The sequence below is a fragment of the Podarcis erhardii genome (assembly GCF_964252035.2).
Source record: "Podarcis erhardii genome assembly, chromosome: 4".
Classification (NCBI taxonomy): domain Eukaryota; kingdom Metazoa; phylum Chordata; class Lepidosauria; order Squamata; family Lacertidae; genus Podarcis; species Podarcis erhardii.
The window spans coordinates 14,250,455-14,274,237 of record NC_138508.1 but is presented as its reverse complement, the minus strand read 5'-3'; the positions used below and the strand labels follow the sequence as shown (position 1 = coordinate 14,274,237).

Sequence of the window (23,783 nt, the reverse complement as noted above, 5' to 3'; positions counted from 1 at the left end):
CAGCTATGTCCTTGGATACTAACCTTATTTCCCTGGGCCACTGCTTAACAGTCACAACCGAGTCTTACTCTCCACTCCGTTGCCTGCAGTGGCATCAAGCAATTTCAGGGCAAAATGGTTCCTTGGGATGCTCCTCCGAAAAGTCCCGAATGTCGATGTGTCTGACTTGGTATATTTCCCCCTTGCTATTCCTTTTCCGACGGACATTAACATTCTGCAGCTGAAGCTGCAGCGCCTGTAGTCAATAGTCACAGGGGCCAGTTCTTTCCTTTCCTCGCTTCTGCAGGGCATCCTTACCTTGACCCTCACTACATCCCAGTTCGGTTTGTGTTTTACTTAACCGGCTCCAAAATTAACAAGCCTCCTGCAAAACTGTACAGCCTGTGCTGCGTAAAGCAGAAGTAGGAACAGTGATAAAGTCCTTTGGAATCTTTGTTTTGCAATTACGTTTTCAACATTTTTTATCAAATACAATCAAAATAATTTTTTGTCTTTTTTATTATGTTTGCTGACTTCCCACCCCTGTCCCCACCGAGTTGTTTCTCCCCTTCTGCTGTACCCTACCTTCTATCTATCAAATCATAACCACAATACTATAATCCATGGATAGGCAAACTAAGGCCCGGAGGCTGGATCCAGCCCAATCACCTTCTAATCCGGCCCGCAGGCGGTCCGGGAATCAGCATGTTTTTACATGGGTAGAATGTGTCCTTTTATTTAAAATGCATCTCTGGTTATTTGTGGGGCATAGGAATTTGTTCATTTCCCCCAAAAAACTATAGTCCAGCCCCCACAAGGTCTGAGGGACAGTGGACCGGCCCCATGCTGAAAAAGTCTGCTGACCCCGCAGTATAATCCAATTACTTCTGTTGCTCAAATCCTGCTCGCGAATCCATCATACTGCATTTCTTTAAATACTTCCCCCAAAAGGCACCCATTCTTTCTTAAAACACGCATCATTAGATTCTCTTAATTTTGCCTGTTCTGCATGGTCCATTTCTTACTGATCCATTCTTCTTTTGTTGGAAAAATGTCCTCTGGAATCTATTGTGATGTAGTATTGAAACAATGGGTGGGGAACCCCCATTCTCCCTGCATTTGTCCTCCTGGAATGAGGTTCTTCAGTGATGAGGATCCTTTGCCACTCCAGCTGATGCTGGATTCCCAACTCCTACTGGTCCCAGCCAGCGTGGCTATTGGACAAGGATGGTGGGAGTTGTACAGCAATACAGGTCACGACAGCAAACACCTGAGACGGTCTGCTTTAACCTACCACTGCTGGGTGATAAAATTTCATGAAATAATTTATTACCCTCTGGGGTCCCCCCCCCCAATATCTATATACATATTACAGTCAGACAAAGGGGGTATTGCATGTGTCACGTTTAAAGAAAGACATCTTACAAATCAGTTCAAATGAGTTGGACTGATGTTTGCCCATCGCCTGTGCAAATATTTGATACCCTTAATATTTGAAGTCATTCCTTTTTTTTTTTTTAATACAAAGGATCTAATGAAAGGTTTATTAGATTAGAAAAGTGTAAGCTCTGTGATTCACTCTTTTTTCCTACCTTAATTGTGTTTTTAGATTTTTTTGCTATTCTACCATCTGATAGGGAATGGTTATTAACGGATAAACAAACCGAACTCACATGCAAAGGAGAGAAGGTAGATTGCTTTGTTGAGAGATTGACTTGTTTTGTTGACTATTGGAATGAACGATATGGAAATGCAAGGCTTGACTGGCAGGGTGGAAGGCAGGGAAGTCACCAGTAGGTGGACGAAGAGCCGCTAACTCTAGTTTTGACTTGATCCTTCTACAAGGGCAACACTGAGACTAAGGAGGGGGCTGAGGGCTGAGAGCCAGGGCTACCCCCTGGACTGGTTGTGGGTAAGACGGCAGACTGAGTTCAGTAGGGTGGTGCCTCGTTTGCCCTAGCTGAGCAACCACCAGGGCTGATTATGTAAAAAATACAACTTCTAATTCCCTTAGGACTACATGCATCCAAAATTGGCAGTGGTTAGGAAAACGGGGGGTGGGGGAGGCAGAAGGAAATATTGTCTTGTTTTGTAATATACTTGCAAGGAGTCTCTTCCAGCGAAAATGTTTGCTCTCAGTATCATTCAGTAGTGATTAGCTTTGCATTATTCATATATTCATGTAATATTCATGATTAATGCAATATTTTAAAAGGGAAATGGTTCTTTAAAAAGTCTCAGCATCCTAGAACAGTAAATTATGTGTCAGCACCTCTCTGCTGAAAAGGAGCCAGAATGAATTCCCAAATACAACAGGTGCAGATTTGTTTGTGGGTTTTCGGTAAACAACCCATAACCTCTCTATCTGGCATATCAAATGCCGCCAGGTATTTTAATAAAAAGATTATATTATTTCTTGTTCACCAACAGACATTCAGGAGTTTTACGAAGTGACGCTGCTAAACTCCCAGAAAAGTTGCCAGGAGAAAATAGAAGAAGCAAACCAAGTTGCTGAGAAATGGGAGAAGAAGACACAGTCTCTGGCAACAGACGACGAAAGTCAGCCCCAAACCCGAGAGGTACAGTGCTTTAATTAATGGCTTGATCACACACTGCATCAATAAACAGAAAAGAATTGTGGTCCAGGACTTAGAAACACGTGTCACACTGAACAGTGATACAGTTGTGGGCAGCAGTAAGGTTTGGACCTGTATGGGTGCGCCAGCAGAGCATCCTGCTGCTGCAAGTGCACAGCCCCAACCTCGTGTCATGGCTGGACACAGAGGAATGGTAGGGGGCACCAGGTGGGGAACCCCCAAGGGAAGAAGGCTCAGAGCCCGGGGAGTTGTGGTGGGACAACAATGAGTGGTCACAGGGAGAAGAAGACTGGGAGGAAGCGGTGTCTGAAGCTGAAGGGGTAACAGGTCTTAGTGAGCAGGGAGAGTCTGTGGCAGAAAGAAGTCCGGAATCAGAAGTGGAAGCAGGCCAAGAGGCAGAGAAGAGTAATGGGTGTCTCCCGCTCTTGCTGCGACAAGCTCCGCTCCTTCCTGGTCTCCCAGGATCAGAAGAGGTATGAAGAGGGAGGAGCACAGACAGGCGCGTCAGCTAGTCTCAGATTGCTTGGGAGGGACACAGGGAGGAAGAGATTCAGGCAGCTGTGGGAAGACCTTCAGGCTCTACAGCTGTTTCATAGGGGCAAGTGCTACCAAGAGGAGTTGCTGCGCCCATTAGGCCTGAAACTCTTGAGCTAACCTGGTTCCTTTTCAGAAAGAGTTCACTAACTCCATGTAATTTATTAGTGATACCTGCTCCTTACTCCTCCTGCTTCTTTGGCAATTGATTGTCTTCCATAAACATGGTTTTAACAATGAGTCCGTAAGTGACTGTGGAGGTCCATTCTGGATCCACACGTCCTTCCACAGTGGGGACATTGGTTTCCGGGCGGGAGTTGATCACGGTGAGGATTTGCCAAGAGAGTCTTCCTCTTATCACATTTCTCCCTTGCATCCTGAGTTTGAGTGTCTTCAAAGCCCATGACACCTGTGATAAAGGCTGTTCTCCAATTGGAGCACTCGCAGGCCAGTGTTTCCCAGTTGTCGGTGTTTATACAGTACTACATTTTTAAAGATTTGCCTTGAGAAAGTCTTTAAACTTCTTTTGTTGATCACCAGCATTACACTTTCCATTTTTAAGTTTGGAATAGAGTAGTTGCTTTGGAAGATGATAATCAGGTATCCGCACAACATGACCAGTGCAACAAAGTTGATGTTGAAGAATCATTGCTCCTTACACCTTACCACCTCCCTGCCCAACTCCAGCCCTGCACCAGTAAGCTGCGGTGATGCTGGTGCCCTGAGGGTGGCTTTGCCCTGCACTAGTAAGCTGCTATTGCCAGGGAGAAGGGTGCTGCACACCCAAAGCAGCTCACTGCCTGGGTGGGGCAGAGCTGCTTTGTTAGCATCCCAGCAGGCGGGTTGCTATTGCTTCCTGGGAGAGAGGTGGGGAGGGTTGGGTTGGCAGGGACGTAGATATGCTGACAGGAGTGCTGCTGAGGAGGCTTAGCTGGCCAGATAGTTAAGGCCAGTGTTGTTGTTGTTTAGTCGTTTAGTCGTGTCTGACTCTTTGTGACCCCATGGACCAGAGCACGCCAGGCCCTTCTGTCTTCGGACAGTTAAATATTCGGCATTTGTATGGGCTTCTCCGGTGTCCTCAAAGCACTTCACATGAGCCATTGTAATAATCCTTACAACGAATGCCTAGGAAGTCACTGCAGATCTGCAGCTAGGCTGGCAGCGGTTCTCAACCTGTGGGTCCCCAGATGTTGTTGGACTACAACTCCCATCATCCATGACCACTGATCATGCTGGCTAGGAATTATGGGAGTTGTAGTCCAACAACATCTGGGGAACCACAGGTTGAGAAACACTGAGCTAGGGTGTTATGTATTCCTGGCAGCCTCCTGTGTGCAAGAGCTAGGTTGTTGCATTCTGCACCATCTGCACCGCCAAGCAAACAACGAAGTCAGTCATATGGGAGTCGCTTAGTATCGAGGCTGCAAAGGCATGAATGATATGGTTGCTCCCTTGGTGTGCATACTTCGACAAAAGCCGGCCCCAGCTGCTACCAGTGTGCATCATTTGAGGAGAGCCCTCCTAGACGCCAGAGGTTTAGGAACAGCCTGCGTCTGACAGTGACACCTCTTTTTATTATTTATTTTAGCTGTTTCATAAAATGTATACAGTGCACCGCTTGACCTCAAACCCATTCACAAAACAGTGACATCAGGAAAAATGCGCAACCGTACTCTGAAATATACAAAAGTCAAAATGCTAAAACAGATTAAAGTTACCTCAGCCTTCTAAGCATCTGGGTAGGCTTGTCTAAACAAGGATGTTTTTAGCAGGCACCGAAAAGGGTACAGCGTAGTGGGCCTGTGCGCAGATGCGCGCCAGAATACACACAGCATACAACACACCCAATGCACACCTCAAGCCCATGATTCCCCCCCCAAAGAATCCTGGGAACTGTAGTTGCCCCCCACAGAACTAAAGTTCCCAGCACCCTTCATAAACCACAGTTGCCAGAATCCCTTGGGTGAAGTCATGTGCTTCAAATGTGTTTTGGTTGTACTTTAAATGTGTGGTGTGGATCTGCATCATGGGCTCTTTCTCTGTGTGTGCCTTCTGGAACCTTCTAGAGCCGAGTGGAATGGCCCATTAGGGCAAACGGAGCACTGCCTCGCCAACCTCAGTGTGCCCTCTGCCTGTGGCAGCTTCTGCTTCCATTAGTCCCAGTGTTGCCCTTGTTAAACTGAGGAAGAAGATAAAACTGGAATTAGTTGGCTATGCCCGTCATTGGCTCTGGCTCCAACTACTTTTGGGGGCTCACTGTCTTCTACCAATGGGCACCAACCGCCATTGCTAGAGCCACAGTCCTTTCCTGGTGTGCTTTGACTCTTTGTCATGCAAGCACCTTCACATTCAGTTCTCCTCAGGTCGTCGAAAAAGCAGCAGCTTCTAGAACCTTCTCTGAGGTAATTGCATCAGCAAGCTTTCTTCTTCTTCTTCTTCTTCTTCTTCTTCTTCTTCTTCTTCTTCTTCTTCTTCTTCTACCTTAGGCAAGGGATGTGTTTGTTTTACTTCTTTTTTACTTGTTCCCTCTTTCATGAAGGTTTATTTATATATATTTCTTTCGCTCTCCCCTTCCACACAACTCCCTTCCTAACCCCATTTTATTCCTTTCACAGAGCTACAATTTCCAGTGCGGTTTAACAATTAACCCCTCTTCCCAGGGAACTCTGGGAACTGTAGTTCTGCATGGGAAATAGGGGGCCACCTAACAACACACAACACCCTTGACAAACTACATTTCCCAGCATTCTTTGGGGGGAGCCATGGTATAAACTGGTATGATACCGCCTTGGACTGGGTAGCTCTTCAAATAGAGGGGTGTCCTCTGTAAAGTGTGATACCTGGCCACCCTATTCCCCTCAGAGATTTTTAAAAACGTCTGTCTGACACACAATTCTATGGGAATGGTTTTGTAATGTAAGGCAACCACATTCATAATCTCCTTTCTTTGGTACCAGTAAAAAAAAATCCAGAAGTTGTTGGTTGTTGTTCTACCAGAAGCTGTAATTCCTCAGAAAACCAAACTTCCCTCAGTCAGAGTGAGAGAGGGCACAGCTTTCCTTACAAATCAATGTTTTACCTTTTTGGAAACAAGGCTTCTCATCTTTCCTGGTTAGAAAGTAAGAAAAATAGAAAACAATCTTGTTTGGCACTAGAAGCAATAACTTTTTCCTCAGCGTAACTGGGCTCCTATTCAGGTGTGCACACTTTTAATAAAAGGCTCCACTTGGTTCCACTTTTAACCTCTACTTTCATTAGCCCAGGCTCTGAAGCTCCGCATTTTCAGTCAGTAATGTTCTCGCCCTTTTATTCAGGGAGAAAATTGAGGTGAAAGCAAGGAACTCACTGCTGTCAGTCTTCAGTATGAGGCTGCAAACTGCAGGCCTGACTGGCGCTTGTATCACAACACGAACAGACTATTAATTCTCTAGCAGGGCTTGTTTGCAGGAGTTGCTTATGGAAGGGGTTTTTTTTGGTACGCTGTTGAAGGAGAATCTGTGGCGGGGATTGTTAACCATTTTGCTTGGCTAAGGGCATATTGCCTACGCCGGTGAGCTAAACTGCCTTAGCTGCACTGCTGAGAAATGTATGAATGATCATTCAAGGAAAGATTACAACATCTGGGGCTTTTTAGTTAGAAAAAAAGTAAGCGGAGGGGCATGACACAGCTATATAAAATTATGCATGGTGTGGGAAAAGGGCATAGGGTTATTTCTTTCTCTCATAATACTAGGGTCATCCAATGAAGCTGAATGTTGGAAGATAAAGAGTTTGGATTTGGATTTGATATCCCGCTTTATCACTACCCAAAGGAGTCTCAAAGCGGCTAACAATCTCCTTTTCCTTCCTCCCCCACAACAAACACTCTGTGAGGTGAGTGGGGCTGAGAGACTTCAAAGAAGTGTAAGTGGCCCAAGGTCACCCAGCAGCTGCATATGGAGGAGCGGGGAAGCGAACCCAGTTCACCAGATTACGAGTCCACCGCTCTTAACAACTACACCACAGAATCATGGAATCGTAGACTTGGAAGGGACCCCAAAGGTCATCTAGCCTACGGTTGTGCAAAGTTGTTGAGCTTGCTTCTTTTTTTTTTTTGACCAAAGTTGCTGAACTCTTTTTCCTACACTTCTGGGTTGCCAGACATTTCATGGGTTGCCAGACATTTCATGTCCAGGAAATTTCGGACGTATGGCAGCCCTAATCCTACTACAATCCCCTGCAGTGCAGGAATCTCAGCTAAAATATTCATGGCAAATGGCCATCCAATCTCTGCTTAAAAACCTCCAAGGAAGGAGAGCCCACAACCAGGGGCGTACGAAGTGGGGGGAGGAGGGGGTGGTCCGACCCAGGTGCCACATGGGGGTGGGGGTGTGACAAGATGGCCCCTGCCTCCCCCCTGTCGTAGAGCGTCCGAGGGTGCATGCAGTCTATATGGGCACTGCTCACACAGCGACCATATGGGCTGCCGTGCATGCGCACTCTGTACGGGATGCCGCACATGTGCAGTCCATATGGACGCTGTGCAAGCAGCTGCCCATATGGTTGCTGCACACATGTGTGGCATCCTGTACGGACTGCGCATGTGCGGCATCCCGTATGGAGTGCACATGTGTGGGGTATCACACATGCGCAGTCCGTACGGGATGCCGCACATGCGCACTCTCTACGGGCTGCCCCGCCCTGGGTGCTGGAGAGGGTTCCTCCGCCGCTGCCCACAACCTCCTGAGGGAGTCTGCTTCTGTGTCGAACAGCTCTTACTGTCAGAAAGCTTTTCCTGATGTTTAGTTGGAATCTCCTTTCTTGAAACTTGAAGCCAGTTGTTCAAATCCTGCCCTCCAGATCAGGAGAAAACAAGCTTGCTCCATCTTCCATGGGACAGCCCTTGAGATATTTGAAGACGGCTATCATAGCTTAGTCTCTCTTTTCCAGCCTACACATACTTAGCTCCTTCAACCACTCCTCATAAGGCTTGGTTTCAATACCCGTAATCTTGGTTGCCCCCCTCTGCACTCTTTCTAGCTTGTCAACATCCTTATCTTAAATTGTGGTCCCCAGAATTGGTCACAATATTCCAGGTGTGGTCTGCCCAAGGCAGAATAGAGTGGCACTATGACTTCCCTTGATTTGGATACTAGACTTCTGTTGATGCAGAAGTATAGATAAAGTATTTCTTCACACATCTCATAGTTAAACCAGTGGCAGCCCTTTGGGGACTACCTCTTTGTTGGCCTAAATAAATGTGACCATGTCAAAATTAGGGGTGTGTGAGAAGATGGTAACAATAGTGTTTCTGCCTTTGCACTGTTCTCTCCCCGCTTCCCCAGACAACTTGGAAATAATCCCTGCTGTTGGCCAGGCAGGAGGAAAAGGTCACGATAATAACATTTTATCTGAAATGCGCCTCCCCTCTAAAAATAAAATAAAAAATCCCATTGGGAACTATCAGGAAAAAACACTGTGGTGATAATAACGATGACAATGCCTCTGCAATGCTCTGCCCCCCAACCACTTGGGAACAATCCAGGAAATGGTTGTTATAATGATGACGCCTCTGCACTGGGCTCCCCCCTCCCCTCCCCCAAATAACCCAGCAACTTGGGAACAATCAGGAAAAAAATGTGATGATAATGATCATGATACGTTAGCACTGGGCTTGCCCCTGCTAGACAACAACTTGGGGGGAAAAAGGGAAAAAGGAGGTGATGTGGTGCCTCTGCACTGGGCTGCCCCCCCCAACAACTCTGGAACAATCCCTGCTGTATGGCATGCAGCAGATACAAGAGAGGGTTACCATATCCTCCTCTCATCGTCATATTGAACTGAGCCCTCCCTCGAGTAGCTGCCTGCTGCACATTCCGGCAGGCAGCAAAACAAATGCAGCAATTCCCACGTTTCTTCCTTCCCTCTCCTGCATTTTCAAAAAGTCCCCATGGCAGCTGCCTGCCACATAGCCGGCAGGCAGAAAAACACATGGTGATTTCAATCTCAACACACATTTTTAAAAAGCCCATCGACTGCTGGTGAGTGGACTTTCTGAACCCCTCGGGTCCCCCGCCCAGTTTCTGAATTGCCCAACAACTGGTCCGATATCTGCTTTTGAACCTAGAGGTTCCATATAGCCACTGTGGCTAAAAGTCACAGATAGCAGGTCCATCGCTCAGCGATTTGCCTAATTTCTGTAGCTGTCTGCTGTTTAGGACAGTGCTCAGGAAAAGCAGACCCATTGCAGCACATTAAATACACCCTTCTCTCGCCTCTTGTCTTGGGATTGCCTACCCACCCTCCATACCCAGTTATTACAAACATTGTAATTACTTCTTTGTCCTCAGCTCAACCGCCTGCTTGTTAAAAGGTTGCAGTAATAAAAACCCTCATTTAAGAATTCTTCCTCCTTGAGTAGTAATCAAACCTCTCATCTATTTCGCATCAGCAGCTTGCCTTGAGAACCTGAAGCTATTTAAGACCCGTCTATGTAGATTTAGAGGAGTCCAATCAGTCCTGCCAATGCAAAAAAATAGCCAAGCCAAGCCGAGCAAAAAAGGTGGTTGGTCTGAATGGCTGTTTCTGCTCTTGGCAGAAACACAGTCAGGTCTCACCCACACTTCATTTGGGACCACAAGTTCCAGGCAAAGGTCTGGGATTTCTAGGTCCAAGTGGTTTTCCTTTTTCCTGGGAAAACATGCCATTTACTGCTGAACCAGATGGCAATCAGGTTTACCAAGGTTTGCTGTTTGTTCTGATTCAATGATAAATAGTGGGTTTTCCCAGGGACGAGCCCTTATTCATAGTGTTACTGTTACTTATCTGTTAGCATCATTTATTTCAAAATACTGAGCATTTGTATTTATAGCTATCCAATGCATTGTGTCCATTATCTTGCCACCCCTTCAGCAACCTTTCCAGGCGAGCCAGTTTTGTCATCCGTGTATTGCCGAGTGGGAACTGCGATATATAATAACAGCTTGCCTTAGACCAGCAAGGGAGTTCATGACTCAGGCGACATTTGCGCCAGGAGTTTCCTGAGTCACAGCACAAGCCCTTTATGCTGCAAGCCCACAGTACCTGGGCTTTCTGAGGTTCCCTCCCTCCATTATGTTGCGTTTTGAGCTTACTGCACCAAATATTTCTCTGCCCACTTTTGCCTCTTGCCCTGCCTATCATTTGCAAGTGGCCCCTAGAAAGTTGTCCAGAATGGAATGTGGCCCTCGGTCTGGAAAAAGGGTTCCCTTCCTTTGCTTTCTGAGATGGCCAGTTCTGGCTGTGGGAAGATCCAGCAGGGCGCTTCTTATCTTATGCAGTTGTTGCAGTATTCCCGCCCCCTGCCCCTTCTGAGTGTTAAGACCCATAAAGCATTGGATAAAATAATAAGAATTCGTGTTCTGCAAATGTGTGTCCCAGCAGGTTCCTGACAGGAAGACAGTGTGCTACCAGGGGGTGGGAGGAGAGATATCTGCGTTTTGTTCACTGCTACTAATAAAATCCATACTTTAAACAGCTTGCAAAAACAAACATATGCTTAAGCTGGCTTCCTCATTAAAAACGACTTCTCTTGGAGCTATTGTTTAAAATGTATTTGTAAGCTCAATAGGACTTGGCACCTCACTCGCACAAGTTTTTCCCCCCTTTAAAAAAGCCTCGGAGTCATTTGTCTCACTTATACATCTTTCACCTCTTATTATTTACCAAATCTAAGCTGCTACGCATGAGAATTTACTGCCCTCCAAGTCTCAAGGACGGAGTTTTCTAGCGAGTTTAGGTAGATGAAGAGTGCGTTTCGTTAGTTAGCTCGAGCCTGTCATGATTTCATTTGCTAAAAATGCCTTGAAATGAGTTTATTCCACTTGTTTATTTTTTAAATACACAACCACCTATCAACCTCAGAGGGGAATCAGGCTGGTTCACAGCAGGAAGGGGAATAACCAGGCTCACACTCAGCCAACCAGAGAAATTTGGTTGGTCTGAAATGGCGGAGGGTCTGCCCACTAAGGAACAAAGGTTCAAAGAAGGGGCAGCGAACCCATCTCAGTCCAAGGTCCACATACTCCTTCTAGGGGGTGACATACGAGTCATGGGTGGGGCCAGTGGCAAAAGTGGGGAGAGCCACAAATGCAAATGTTACCTTTGTACATTACTTTGGTTTCTGCACTTCTTCACATGCACTCTCCATTCAGATAAGCAAGAGGCATCATCAGGGTTCAAGGGTACATTCCACCCAGGCAAAAACATGCAAGTAGAGTGAAAGAAAGGTCTGGTGAGGGGTGTGGCTCAGGAAGTTATGTGGCAGAGTCCCCAGGGCCAGATAGGGAGCCCTCGAGGGCCACATCTCCTGCACCTCCAGACCTGAGGCCCTGCCATGTCTGATTTAAAGGAACGGAAACCTAGCAGGCATAAGAAGCAGATGCTGCTATTGTATCACTGCTATCATTAGTATTATCGGCTAAGCACTGCAAGATTTGGTTTAACTTGCTCGTTTCCCATTCTATTTGTTTATTTACTTTATTGCTCCCTATCTTCAAGAGGTTCCGGAGGCAGCTTTACATAAGAGTTAAAATTGCAATAAAGCAAATGCAGATAGAAACACCAAAACACACTATAAAATCAATACGAGGTAATGCAATAATTCCATCTGACGCTGAGATAGGATAATGAAATCTGATTGCACGTATTAAGGATGCAATTCTCAAATTTCAGGTTTGAATGCCAGTTGTTCTTGCCTTGGTGACAGAATATTTTGATGAAATATTGTATGCACTTGCAGCATATGATTCTGCATTTCAAGCGTGAACCCTAGCTTCACCACCCCTCACCTGTATACAAGCAGTCAAAGAAATATGCAATATCTCCCTTGAAGGGTGATAGATACATCAGAACATAAAAATTAGTGTGTGTGCAGTATGGAGGTCTCCCCCCCTTTTTAAAAAAAAATCTTTATTATACTTTAATTAACTGAAACAAACTAAACAAATATACAATACAATACAATACAATACAATACAGTAACAATACAATACATACCTTACATACCTACTTAACCCACCTATACACCACATATACTTGACTTCCAACTCTTCTTTTTGTGCTTTGTACACATTTCATGATTGTATTACTATCTATCTTTTATTTTTATCTAACCAGATTATACCACATCTTTCCTATATTTTCAAGATTTACCGGTACTCTATTTCTGCTGGGAGATTTATGTTATCCATATAGTTTTTGAGATATTGTTTAAAGATTGACCATTCATTGTTCACTTTTTTTGAACCGAATTTCCTCTTATTCTCCCTGTAAGTTCTGTGAGATGTTGGTATTTGATCATTTTGGCTAACCAGTCAGATTTAGTGGGGATCTTATTGCTTGTCCAACTTTTGGCTATCACAATTTGTGCCGCTGTAGTTGCATAAGTAAGGGTTTGTATAATGTCTTAATTTCTATAGACATGATACCGAGCAGGAAAAGTTTAGGGTTTTTTAATGAATGAGAGTTTAAACGTTTTTTTCAGTTCATTATATGCGGTGTCCCAAAAGTCTTTTAACATCTTGCACTCCCGCCACATATGCATACAGTATGGAGGTCTCACCTTGATTCCATACCTGTTTTCAGGCAGATTAGGAAAAAATGTAAAACCACAGTGCAACATTTATTACATTTATATACCTTTCTTGCAAGAAGTTCAGGGAGGCTTACATAGGCTTACATAGTTCTCCCTTTTTTTTAATCTTCACAACAACCTTGTGAGGCTGAGAGCAAGTGACTGGTCCAAGGTCACCCACTCAGCTGAGTAGAAATTCAAATCTGGGTCTCAGTTTGACACTGCATCCTGAGAAGTCACAGTCAATTTGTGTATGTGCGTGTGACACATACACTTGCAGAATCCACCAATGACCACACCTGAGGTCAGAAGCCTGGCCTGTGTGTGTGTGTTTCAGGAAAGGCTGTGTGGCACTCCTAGCACCTCTCAGCTACTTGCTCACTATTCCACTGATGTTTGCTCTCTACCTGCTCAAAGGGATGCTGCAATGCAGCAGTAGCGATGGCAGAATAAATCATGTGCACAGAGCAATGCATGCTTTAGTGCGTGACCTTACTTCGTGCTCACTCCGTCGGGGGTCTTTCCCAACTTGGGATGGCTGAATCTGTCTTTCGGTTTCTCATTTTGCTTTCTTACAATTTTAAAACAAAACAAATTCCTTCCAGTAGCACCTTAAAGACCAACTAAGTCAGTTCTTGGTATGAGCTTTCGTGTGCATGCACACTTCTTCAGATACACTGAAACAGAAGTCACCAGACCCTTCTATATAGTGAGAAGGTGGGGAGGGGTATTACTCAGAAGGGTGGTGGGAATGGGTGATTGGCAGATAGCTGTGATGAGCCTGTTGACGACTCTTAACGACTGCAACAGGCTCATCAACAGCTATCTGCCAATCACCCATTCCCACCACCCTTCTGAGTAATACCCCTCCCCACCTTCTCACTATATAGAAGGGTCTGGAAACTTCTGTTTCAGTGTATCTGAAGAAGTGTGCATGCACACGAAAGCTCATACCAAGAACTGACTTAGTTGGTCTTTAAGGTGCTACTGGAAGGAATTTGTTTTGTTTTGACAATGGCAGACCAACATGGCTACCTATCTGTAATTACAATTTTAAGTTCAGTTTGCCACATTTCTGCATTATTGTGCATAACTTTTTCAAAGTCCTCCTAAAAGTCCATTTCAGTGCATGTACATTTTTGTCTGCAATTTTTTCCTAATTCAGTGGCACCTCAGGTTAAGTACTTAATTCGTTCTGGAGGTCTGTACTTAACATGAAACTGTTCTTAACCTGAAGCACCACTTTAGCTAATGGGGCCTCCTGCTGCTACTGCGCCGCCAGAGCACAATTTTTGTTCTCATCCTGAAGCAAAGTACTATTTCTGGGTTAGCGGAGTCTGTAACCTGAAGCGTATGTAACCTGAAGCGTATGTAACCCGAGGTACCACTGTACACATTTTTGGTTTGCAAGCACTTTCCCATAACATAATGGTTTTGGGATGTTATTTTCATTTTTTGTGCCTGCACCCATAATATAATGCATTTTTGGCACACATTTTTTTTTTTAGTTGGAGTATGGCGTTGCTGTATTTGAAAGGATAGTTGCGTTTTGATTTCAGGAAATGGCACATTGTTTCAGGAAGTGGAAATTTGATAGTTTTGGAACTGAATTCCCCCTTGCATTTTGTTATAACTGCCCCCCCCGGGGGCCAGCTGGTGAAGGGCTGGCAATAAATTTTATAATCATCATCATACAGGCAAGTTGCATCATGTGCCAGGTATTCGGTTCCTAGGGTCATGCCTAAAGATCACATTGACCCAAGATTATCCTTTCTTGGCTGGCAAGGGCCCGGGGAAAGGGCTCCCTCATGTCTCTGTTGCCTGCCCTCACTCCTCCACATGCGAGCAACCGGTGGAAGGGAGAAGGAGAGAGGTGGACACAGAGAGAGAGATAGGCAGAAAAAAAAGGCTGGAATGGATCTCGAATAGAGCTGCAGCCAAGTGTGTGAAACTGAATTTGTGTGTGTAAAACACACATGTGATTATACAGTGGTACCTCGGGTTACATACGCTTCAGGTTACATACACTTCAGGTTACAGACTCCGCTAACCCAGGAATAGTACCTCGGGTTAAGAACTTTGCTTTAGGATGAGAACAGAAATCATGCTCTGGCGGCACAGCGTCAGCGGGAGGCCCCATTAGCCAAAGTGGTACCTCAGGTTAAGAACAGTTTCAGGTTAAGAATGGACCTCTGGAACGAATTAAGTACTTAACCCGAGGTACCACTGTAATGATAATCTTTATTGCCAGCTACACTGTCTGTGGCACGTTGGGAGAAGTCAAGAAGACAAATACATGAGACAACCTTTCAGCTCAGGCCACCAACAAGCAAACATTTTCACTTGCCTCAGGAGAATGGGAATGGCTGGGCTGCTGGAGAGTGGTGGCTGGGCTGCTGAGGAGGAAAAACTGGGTAGCTGGTCGCCACAGCCCCCACTCACCAGGCAGGAAATGCCTTGCAATATGATTGGCTTTGCTTGGAATTATTTTTAAAGTTTTCGGCATTATTTTACTATTGAACTAAAGAGTTTGCCACCAGTGAAGGCCACCGACTTGGGGATGGCTTTAGCAGAAGCTTAGGCAAATTCATGGAGGATTAAAGCTATCATTGGCCACCGGCCATAATGGCTGTATTCTGCTTCCAGTAACAGAGGTGGTCTGCCTCTGAATACCAGCCACTGGGGATAGTAATGAAGAATGAGAGTGTGCAATAAAGTTATAAAGCAGAATACACAACGATGCACATAACCTGTTACGACCTCAAAGAAATGCCCTAAACAGACCTGATCAAACTTAACAAAATATCTACAAGGTCTAAAAACAAATATGTCAATGGTCATGTAAAGTACACTATGAAATTGCTAGACTGCAATTTTTATGACATTAATATAAGCCCATATTAAAAACTGTAATGATCACCGCCTAATTAAATCCACACCTCTTGCAAACTTTATCTTCTGTAATATTTCTAAATTACCTGCTCCATTTTGCTGACATCTGCAGTTCTTATGGATAATGAAATATTTAATTTGAGAGTAAACAATCTGAAAAGGCTATTTCTCTAGACAAGGATATAAACAGGTCGTTATTATTATTTATTTTTTTAAATGGCTGCTGTAACTGATTTAAATAGTTCATTACAGGAGAGTATATTTGCTAATTGGTATATGAGGTTCTTTAATTATTTAAATGCTTTTATAATTTTTAACTCGCTGTAAGCATTCCAGGGTGGGTTTTTTAAAACAAACAAACAAACACAAACAATGTGTATGCATTTTCTCAATGAATGTACGTTAATAAGAAATAGCAAGCAGTGAGTAGTAAGGAATGAGATAGGTTTTAGGTTATGCTATGCTTCTAATAGGTTGTGTTATATTCTGGATTATGTATGTTTTAATAGATTATGTCTGAATAGGATGAGAGTGTTGGAGATACGTGCAAATGTGTATGTGAATCCGGTCTTGGGTGTTTGATTTTCGTTGTTGTGTATACTGTGTATATACGGACAATGACAATAAATTTATCTAATCTAATCTAATCTAATCTAATCTATCTAATCTAATCTAATTTTGGAATCAACCAAACCTGGAGCAGGAAGCTGTCTCATGCTTATATAAAACCCACTCTTCTTCATGTCAGTCTCAGGATAGTGGGGAGGTAGAACAGAATTTCAATCAAAGCTTCAAATTCCATTAAAAAGCAAAAAAAAAAAGAGAGACAAAAATCCATCAGATTCAGTGTTATCTATACCAGGCTTCCCCAACCTGGTGCCTTCTACCGGTATATTTTTTTGGCTACATCTTCCATCAGCCTAGCCCCAGATCTGCACTGGGGCTAGCATTTCGTAGCTGGACATGGATGGAATTAAACCTGGAACCTTTTGTATGCAAACTGCGGCCTCCCCTCAATAGGCAATTTCACCGAGGAGACAACTTCAATACGGCATCGTCCGTGCGTCGCTATGTATTCTGCTTTATCTCTGCTCCCATAATCGCTGGATCTAATCTAATCCTTGCAGCTATAGCTTCCATTTCTCAAATAAATGGCAATAGAGAGAAAGAACAGCCCTGCTGAGTACCACAGTAAAGGTGATAATATTTAGAAGATGTTCTATTCACTGCCACGTTAGATGTGTCGGATTTTAATGCAACCATAGAAGTATTTCAAAGGAGGCACTTGGGAATCCGACTGCAGGTTATGTTTATGAGCAATGAAGCAACTACAGTGAGCTGTTTCTGCAATATGTTTGGTGATATGCATCTGTCTGTCTCGAGTAACAATGGAGGAATGTGCCTTTGAGGGTGAAGTCAAGCGTTTGGAAGGATACAGCGCCAGCTGTGGCTGTAGAGACCGATATGTGAGAGACATGTTTTGTTGCACCTGGGGCAGATGAATTTCACAGGATCTGAGCTATAACTATCTGGACCTTAATGACTGGAATTGGCAAAATGATCAGTCGAATGGCCAATACCTTAGTAATTTAGTACCCACACTTATAGGATAAAACTGGAGCCAAATTAGTCAGGTTCCAGATTCCCTTGCTCACAAGCATTAGCATGAGTACTAGGACCAAAATTCTACAGTTTATCTGAGCTGTGAATGCTCAAGGATGCTCAATTTGGAATACAGTGTGCATTATGAGCTCTGTGTGTGTGGGAATCATATTCCTAACCAAGCAACTGCACCCATCAGTGGTGTTGAGATGGATGCTATTGTTCATAACACACTCTCTGTTATGTACTGAGTTGAATAGGATCCAAAATGCAGCAGTCTGATTGGTCCTAAAACAATAGGATTCAGAATGCAGCAGTCTGGTTGGTCCTAGAACAATGCTGCAGTATGATTGGTCCGCAGGAGCCACCCAATCCAGCTCCAGATGGAAGTGAATCCACAACCTGATTGGCCTACAGGAGAATCCCGGAATTAGCCAATCACTTGCAGCTCATTGTGTAAATAATGTATATAAAGCAGAAACACTGGGGGAACTTTCATTCCTCCTCCCACTATGAGCTGAATAAAGAGCATGAAATCCATTCTCGACTCCGAGTATATTTCACTCTCCTTTCACCCCCAAGGACCCAATGTTTCCTTATAATAGCTAAACCTATGGTGCCACATGGGTATATGGTACCCACAGACGCCATGTGCTGCCCTGCATTGCAGACTAAAACCCCCATAAGCCACAGCCAGTATGGTCAATGATCAAGGATCGTGGATGTTGTCCAAACCATCTAGAAGGCACCAAATGAACCATCCCTGTTCTATTATGAAGCTAGCCAACACAAAAGTAAGCTATGAAATGCCCTATCATAGCAACAAGATTACTGGCTGCAAAGGAGGATGGAGGTGGAAGCAGAATGATGTGATGAAAAATGACAAGAGGAAAAGGGTTATCAAGTTGTTATGGCAATTGGCATACGTAGGCCGTGATTTATGTACCCAGGCTCAAAAAGCATGATCTAACCAAGAAACACAAACATTGTCTTTGCTAATTAGAGTAGTGCCCCAATAGCATCCAGTCTAAAATCATTAGTCATACTCACTATTTCTAATTACTTCCCCTTCCCCCCATCATTTTCTTTGCAGTTACTTAGGCTTGGCTAAGGGCTTTGCTTACTTAGATTTGTACTGATAGAGTCTGAGTACTGTTTGCCCTCTTGCAAATCTGGACTAACCCCCACGGTAGCAGCCTATAATGGCAGGACGATGTTTCTGGCTATGATCCTTTACACTTGATTTGCTCTCTTGTCTTAAATGCCATTTAGTTTCTGCAAGATGCTGTTGCCAAAGAACACCCATTAAGCCATAGCTGAGCTTCAAATTGCCTTTGTTTTTCCTCCGGACTTCGAGGGATTTGTTTAATAATACCAGTTTCGCTTAGGAGGAACAGATCTTACTTTCTTGGATACCATTCTTTTTTTACCCTGATACACCCTCATCCATTATCTTCATTCCTGTAAACCCACCACCCTTTGCCTGATGGGCTGAAAGGCCTTTTGGGTGGGTGGAATCAAAACTTCCACAGCATAACTTGGGAGTTAAGGAAGGAATGGTGATGGCCATCAAGGTGCAGTTTCTGTAATTGAAAGGTTATTGCATATGTGAGATGTGGTCTCTGGGCTGAAACTAGACAGAAACATCACCACCACCACCACCAACAACATCATCACCACAATCATTTTATTACTTATATCCCGCCCATCTGACTGGGTTTCCCCAGCCGCTTTGGGTGGCTCCCAACAGAGGACTAAAAACAGAATAAAACTTCAAACTTTACAAACTTCCCAAAACAGGGCTGCCTTCAGATGTCTTCTAAAAGTCAGATACACTATAGTTGTTTATTTCCTTGACATCTGATGGGAAGGCGTTCCACAGGATGGGTGCCACTACCGAGAAGGCCCTCTGCCTGGTTACCTGTAACCTCACTTCTCGCAGTGTATTTCCTCTGGAGAAGGGACACACTGTAGCTTAGCGGTAATTCACATGCTTGGCAATCTGAAGGTCCCAGATTTCCCCTCCAGCATCTTACTTAAAAGGAGGCAGAGACTTGTGTTCTGCAGCCCCGGAGGGCAGGACTTGATTTAATGGGCCAATTATTATTATTATTATTATTATTATTATTATTATTATTATTTATTTTATTTATACCTAGCCCACCTGACTGGGTTGCCCCAGCCACTCTGGGTGGCTTCCAACATACTGTATTTTTCCGTGTATATGACTATATTTCCCCCCAATTTTTTTAAGTTTAAAATTAGGGGTCGTCTTATACACGGAATGCTGCAATTAATTATTTATTAGTTTTGGGCTAAAAAAGGGGGGCGTCTTATACATGGAAAAATACGGTGTATATAAAAGCATAATAAAACATTAAACTTTTTTTTTAAAAAAAACCCTTCCCTATACAGGGCTGCCTTCAGGTGTCTTCTAAGGGTTGTATAGTTACTTGTCTCCTTGGCTCGGTAGGGAGCATACTGTAACTCCAGACCCTCCAACATTTCTCAAATGAGAATAGGGACGAAAAGTGGGACATTCCGGGATCAAATCAGAAACCAGGATGGCTTGTGTAAATCCAGGACTGTCCCTGGAAAATAATAATAATAATAATAATAATTTATTATTTATACCCCGCCCATCTGGCTGAGTTTCCCCAGCCACTCTGGGCGGCTCCCAATCAGTGTTAAAAACAGTACAGCATTACATATTAAAAACTTCCCTGAACAGGGCTGCCTTAAGATGTCTTCTGAATGTCAGGTAATTCTTTATCTCTTTGACATCTGATGGGAGGGCGTTCCACAGGGCGGGCGCCACTACCGAGAAGGCCCTCTGTCTGGTTCCCTGTAGCCTCACTTCTCGCAATGAGGGAACCGCCAGAAGGCCCTCGGCGCTGGATCTCAGTGTCTGGGCAGAACGATGGGAGTGGAGACGCTCCTTCAGGTATACAGGACCGAGGCCGTTTAGGGCTTTAAAGGTCAGCACCCACACTTTGAATCGTGCTCGGAAACGTACTGGGAGCCAATGCAGATCTCTCAGAACCGGTGTTATGTGGTCCCGGCGGCCACTCCCAGTCACCAGTCTAGCTGCCGCATTCTGGATTAATTGTAGTTTCCGGGTCACCTTCAAAGGTAGCCCCACGTAGAGCGCGTTGCAGTAGTCCAAGCGTGAGATAACTAGAGCATGCACCACTCTGGCGAGACAGTCCGCGGGGAGGTAGGGTCTTAGCCTGCGTACCAGGTGGAGCTGGTAGACAGCTGCCCTGGACACAGAGTTAATCTGCGCCTCCATGGACAGCTGTGAGTCCAAAATGACTCCCAGGCTGAGCACCTGGTCCTTCAGGGGCACAGTTACCCCATTCAGGACCAGGGAATCCTCCACATCTGCCCGCCTCCTGTCCCCCAAAAACAGTACTTCTGTCTTGTCAGGATTCAACCTCAATCTGTTAGCCGCCATCCAACCTCCAACCGCCTCCAGGCACTCACACAGGACCTTCACCGCCTTCACTGGTTCTGATTTAAAGGAGAGGTAGAGGTAGAAAATAGGGACACTTGGAGGGTCTGAACAAAAAGAAACACCCACCCACCTACCTACCTTGTAAATATATTTAACCTGAAACTGCAGGCACACTAAATAAGAGTTATATAAAACAAATTCCTTCCAGTAGCACCTTAAAGACCAACTAAGTCAGTTCTTGGTATGAGCTTTCGTGTGCATGCACACTTCTTCAGATACGAAAGCTCATACCAAGAATGCACGCACACGAAAGCTCATACCAAGAACTGACTTAGTTGGTCTTTAAGGTGCTACTGCAAGGAATTTGTTTTGTTTTAACTATGGCAGACCAACACGGCTACCTATCTGTAATAAGAGTTATATGTTCTTTAAACTTTAAATGAAGAGTGTCTTGCGTGGTTTTCTAGGAGGGAAGAGAGAACTAAAAGGTCAATAGACCCAGGGCTGTCTTCCACATACTCTGCAAATGGGAACTGGAGTCTAATTCCCACAGAAAAGAGTGTGGCAGAGGGAGGAAAAAGAGAGAGATTAATGTTTCTGAATATTTCTTTCTCTGGAACCCGCACACTCACCTCTGTCCACACCAAGCCAGAATTTGTCACCTATAGAAAGTGAATTATGCTTAAGCCAAGCATATTTTTCTTCCCATTGATCATTTGCAGCCTGTAACCCTATACACAGGCGAGTGACTCACTAGTTTTACTTGCATTCACATCTTCCCCAGTGTTCTGTGTTCATCCCAGGAGGCCATGTGGTCGCTGTACATCTGCTTAATTAATTAATTTACATTAATATTCTGTGAAATTAGCAACTTGGGCGCATGTGGTTATGTATTTTGCACTTTCCCCTGTAGCTCTTTAAATGCTTTAATGATTGGAGCAGCATTTATTTTCCAAGCAGTTAATTTAATAAAAGTCAATATCTCCCAGCATCATGTGCTCCTAGGAGCCTTTGATTATCAGTATGATAGATTAATTGACAGATTCCTGTTGTCACCAGGATGTGCCAGTATATCAAAGCAACCTATTTTATAGACTGCTGAAAGGATCAAAATGTTTCCTATAAGTCGGTAAAAACCATGCTGCTCCAATAAATATATGCACATTTTTAATTGATGCCTGTCACTGTGATTACCTTAAATTAAATTTAAGAAATTAAAAACTTAAGAAGAGCCCTGCTAGATTGTGCCAAAGATCCATGTCATATATTTAATCTGAAACTGCAGGAACACTAAGTTCTCACGAAGTTCTCACGATGGCCAATCAGATGGCTATAGTTAACTCACAAGCAAGATCTGAGTGCAATACCACTCTCCCCACTTCTGATTTCCAGCAGCTGGTATTGTTCTTGTTCTTTAGTTGTTTAGTTGTGTCCGACTCTTCGTTACCCCATGGACCAGAGCATGCCAGGCACTCCTGTCTTCCACTGCCTCCTGCAGTTTGGTCAAACTCATGTTGGTAGCTTCGAGAACACTGTCCAACCATCTCATCCTCTGTCGTCCCCTTCTCCTTGTGCCCTCCATCTTTCCCAGCATCAGGGTCTTTTCCAGGGAGTCTTCTCTTCCCTTGAGGTGGCCAAAGTATTGGAGCCTCAGCTTCAGGATCTGCCCTTCCAGTGAGCACTCAGGGCTGATTTCCTTCAGAATGGATAGGTTTGATCTTCTTGCAGTCCATGGGACTCTCAAGAGTCTCCTCCAGCACCATAATTCAAAAGCATCAATTCTTTGGCGATCAGCCTTCTTTATGGTCCAGCTCTCACTTCCATACATCACTACTGGGAAAACCATAGCTTTAACTATACGGACCTTTGTCGGCAAGGTGATGTCTCTACTTTTTAAGATGCTGTCTAGGTTTTTCATTGCTTTTCTCCCAAGAAGCAGGCATCTTTTAATTTCGTGACTGCTGTCACCATCTGCAGTGATCATGGAGCCCAAGAAAGTAAAATCTCTTACTGCCTCCATTTCTTCCCTTTCTATTTGCCAGGAGGTGATGGGCCCAGTGGCCATGATCTTCGTTTTTTTGATGTTGAGCTTCAGACCATATTTTGCGCTTTCCTCTTTCACCCTCATTAAAAGGTTCTTTAATTCCTCCTCACTTTCTGCCATCAAGGTTGTGTCATCTGCATATCTGAGGTTGTTGATATTTCTTCCGGCAATCTTAATTCCAGTTTGGGATTCATCCAGTCCAGCCTTTCGCATGATGAATTCTGCATATAAGTTAAATAAGCAGGGAGACAATATACAGCCTTGTCATACTCCTTTCCCAATTTTGAACCAATCAGTTGTTCCATATCCAGTTCTAACTGTAGCTTCTTGTCCCACATAGAGATTTCTCAGGAGACAGATGAGGTGATCAGGCACTCTCATTTCTTTAAGAACTTGCCATAGTTTGCTGTGGTCGACACAGTCAAATGCTTCTGACATTTTTTTTAAAAAAAGAACTCAGATTTGAAACTGCTGATCTTCTAAGAAAAATATGTTACATCCTTAAGTTCAGCCTCCATATCCGTCAACACCATTTCTAAAAAGGGATCTAGCAGGATCCAGGAAATTGCAGACTGGTTAACTTAATGTCTGTTTGAGGAAAACTGGTGGAAACTATTGTTAATTATACAATTGCCAAGCACACAGAAGAACAAGCCTTGCTGAAGCAGAACCAGCATGGCTTCTGCAAGGGTAAGTCCAGTCTCACTAACCACAATCCAGGGGTTCTACATATACCTTTAGGAATCTCAAGAATGTGGGAAATGATGCAGCCATAGTTTTCCCCAGTTTATTCCTCCTCCCATCCCACAGCAGGGTGGATGAAAACACTGGGATGAGTAATGGGTCTTGGGTGCAGGAGGGGAACCTTGGCTGCATCATCCCCTCCTTCCGAACCATTCCAAATATGTATGTGGCATTTGTATGTTACGACTTAGCAGTCCTAGGAAATATGTATACATTCTGTACTGGAAGCTAACATTTAAATGTGGAACTTACTGGGATATATACAGAGCTCAGCTCATTTTTTTGCCTGTATAGGGTTCTTGGCTTACCAAAGCTTGTTGAAAATGCCAGTCTCAAAAGTAC

General features: G+C 44.2%; 1 protein-coding gene across 1 annotated transcript in view; it reads left to right on the top strand.

Annotated features, from left to right (window-relative positions):
• Positions 1-23,783, top strand: part of DLG2 (discs large MAGUK scaffold protein 2) — an 880,772-nt gene that overhangs the window by 108,658 nt on the left and 748,331 nt on the right. The window contains exon 4 of the mRNA XM_081859540.1: positions 2,410-2,558. Coding sequence (XP_081715666.1) covers positions 2,410-2,558 — 149 coding nt within the window. The remainder of the gene's footprint in view (positions 1-2,409; positions 2,559-23,783) is intronic.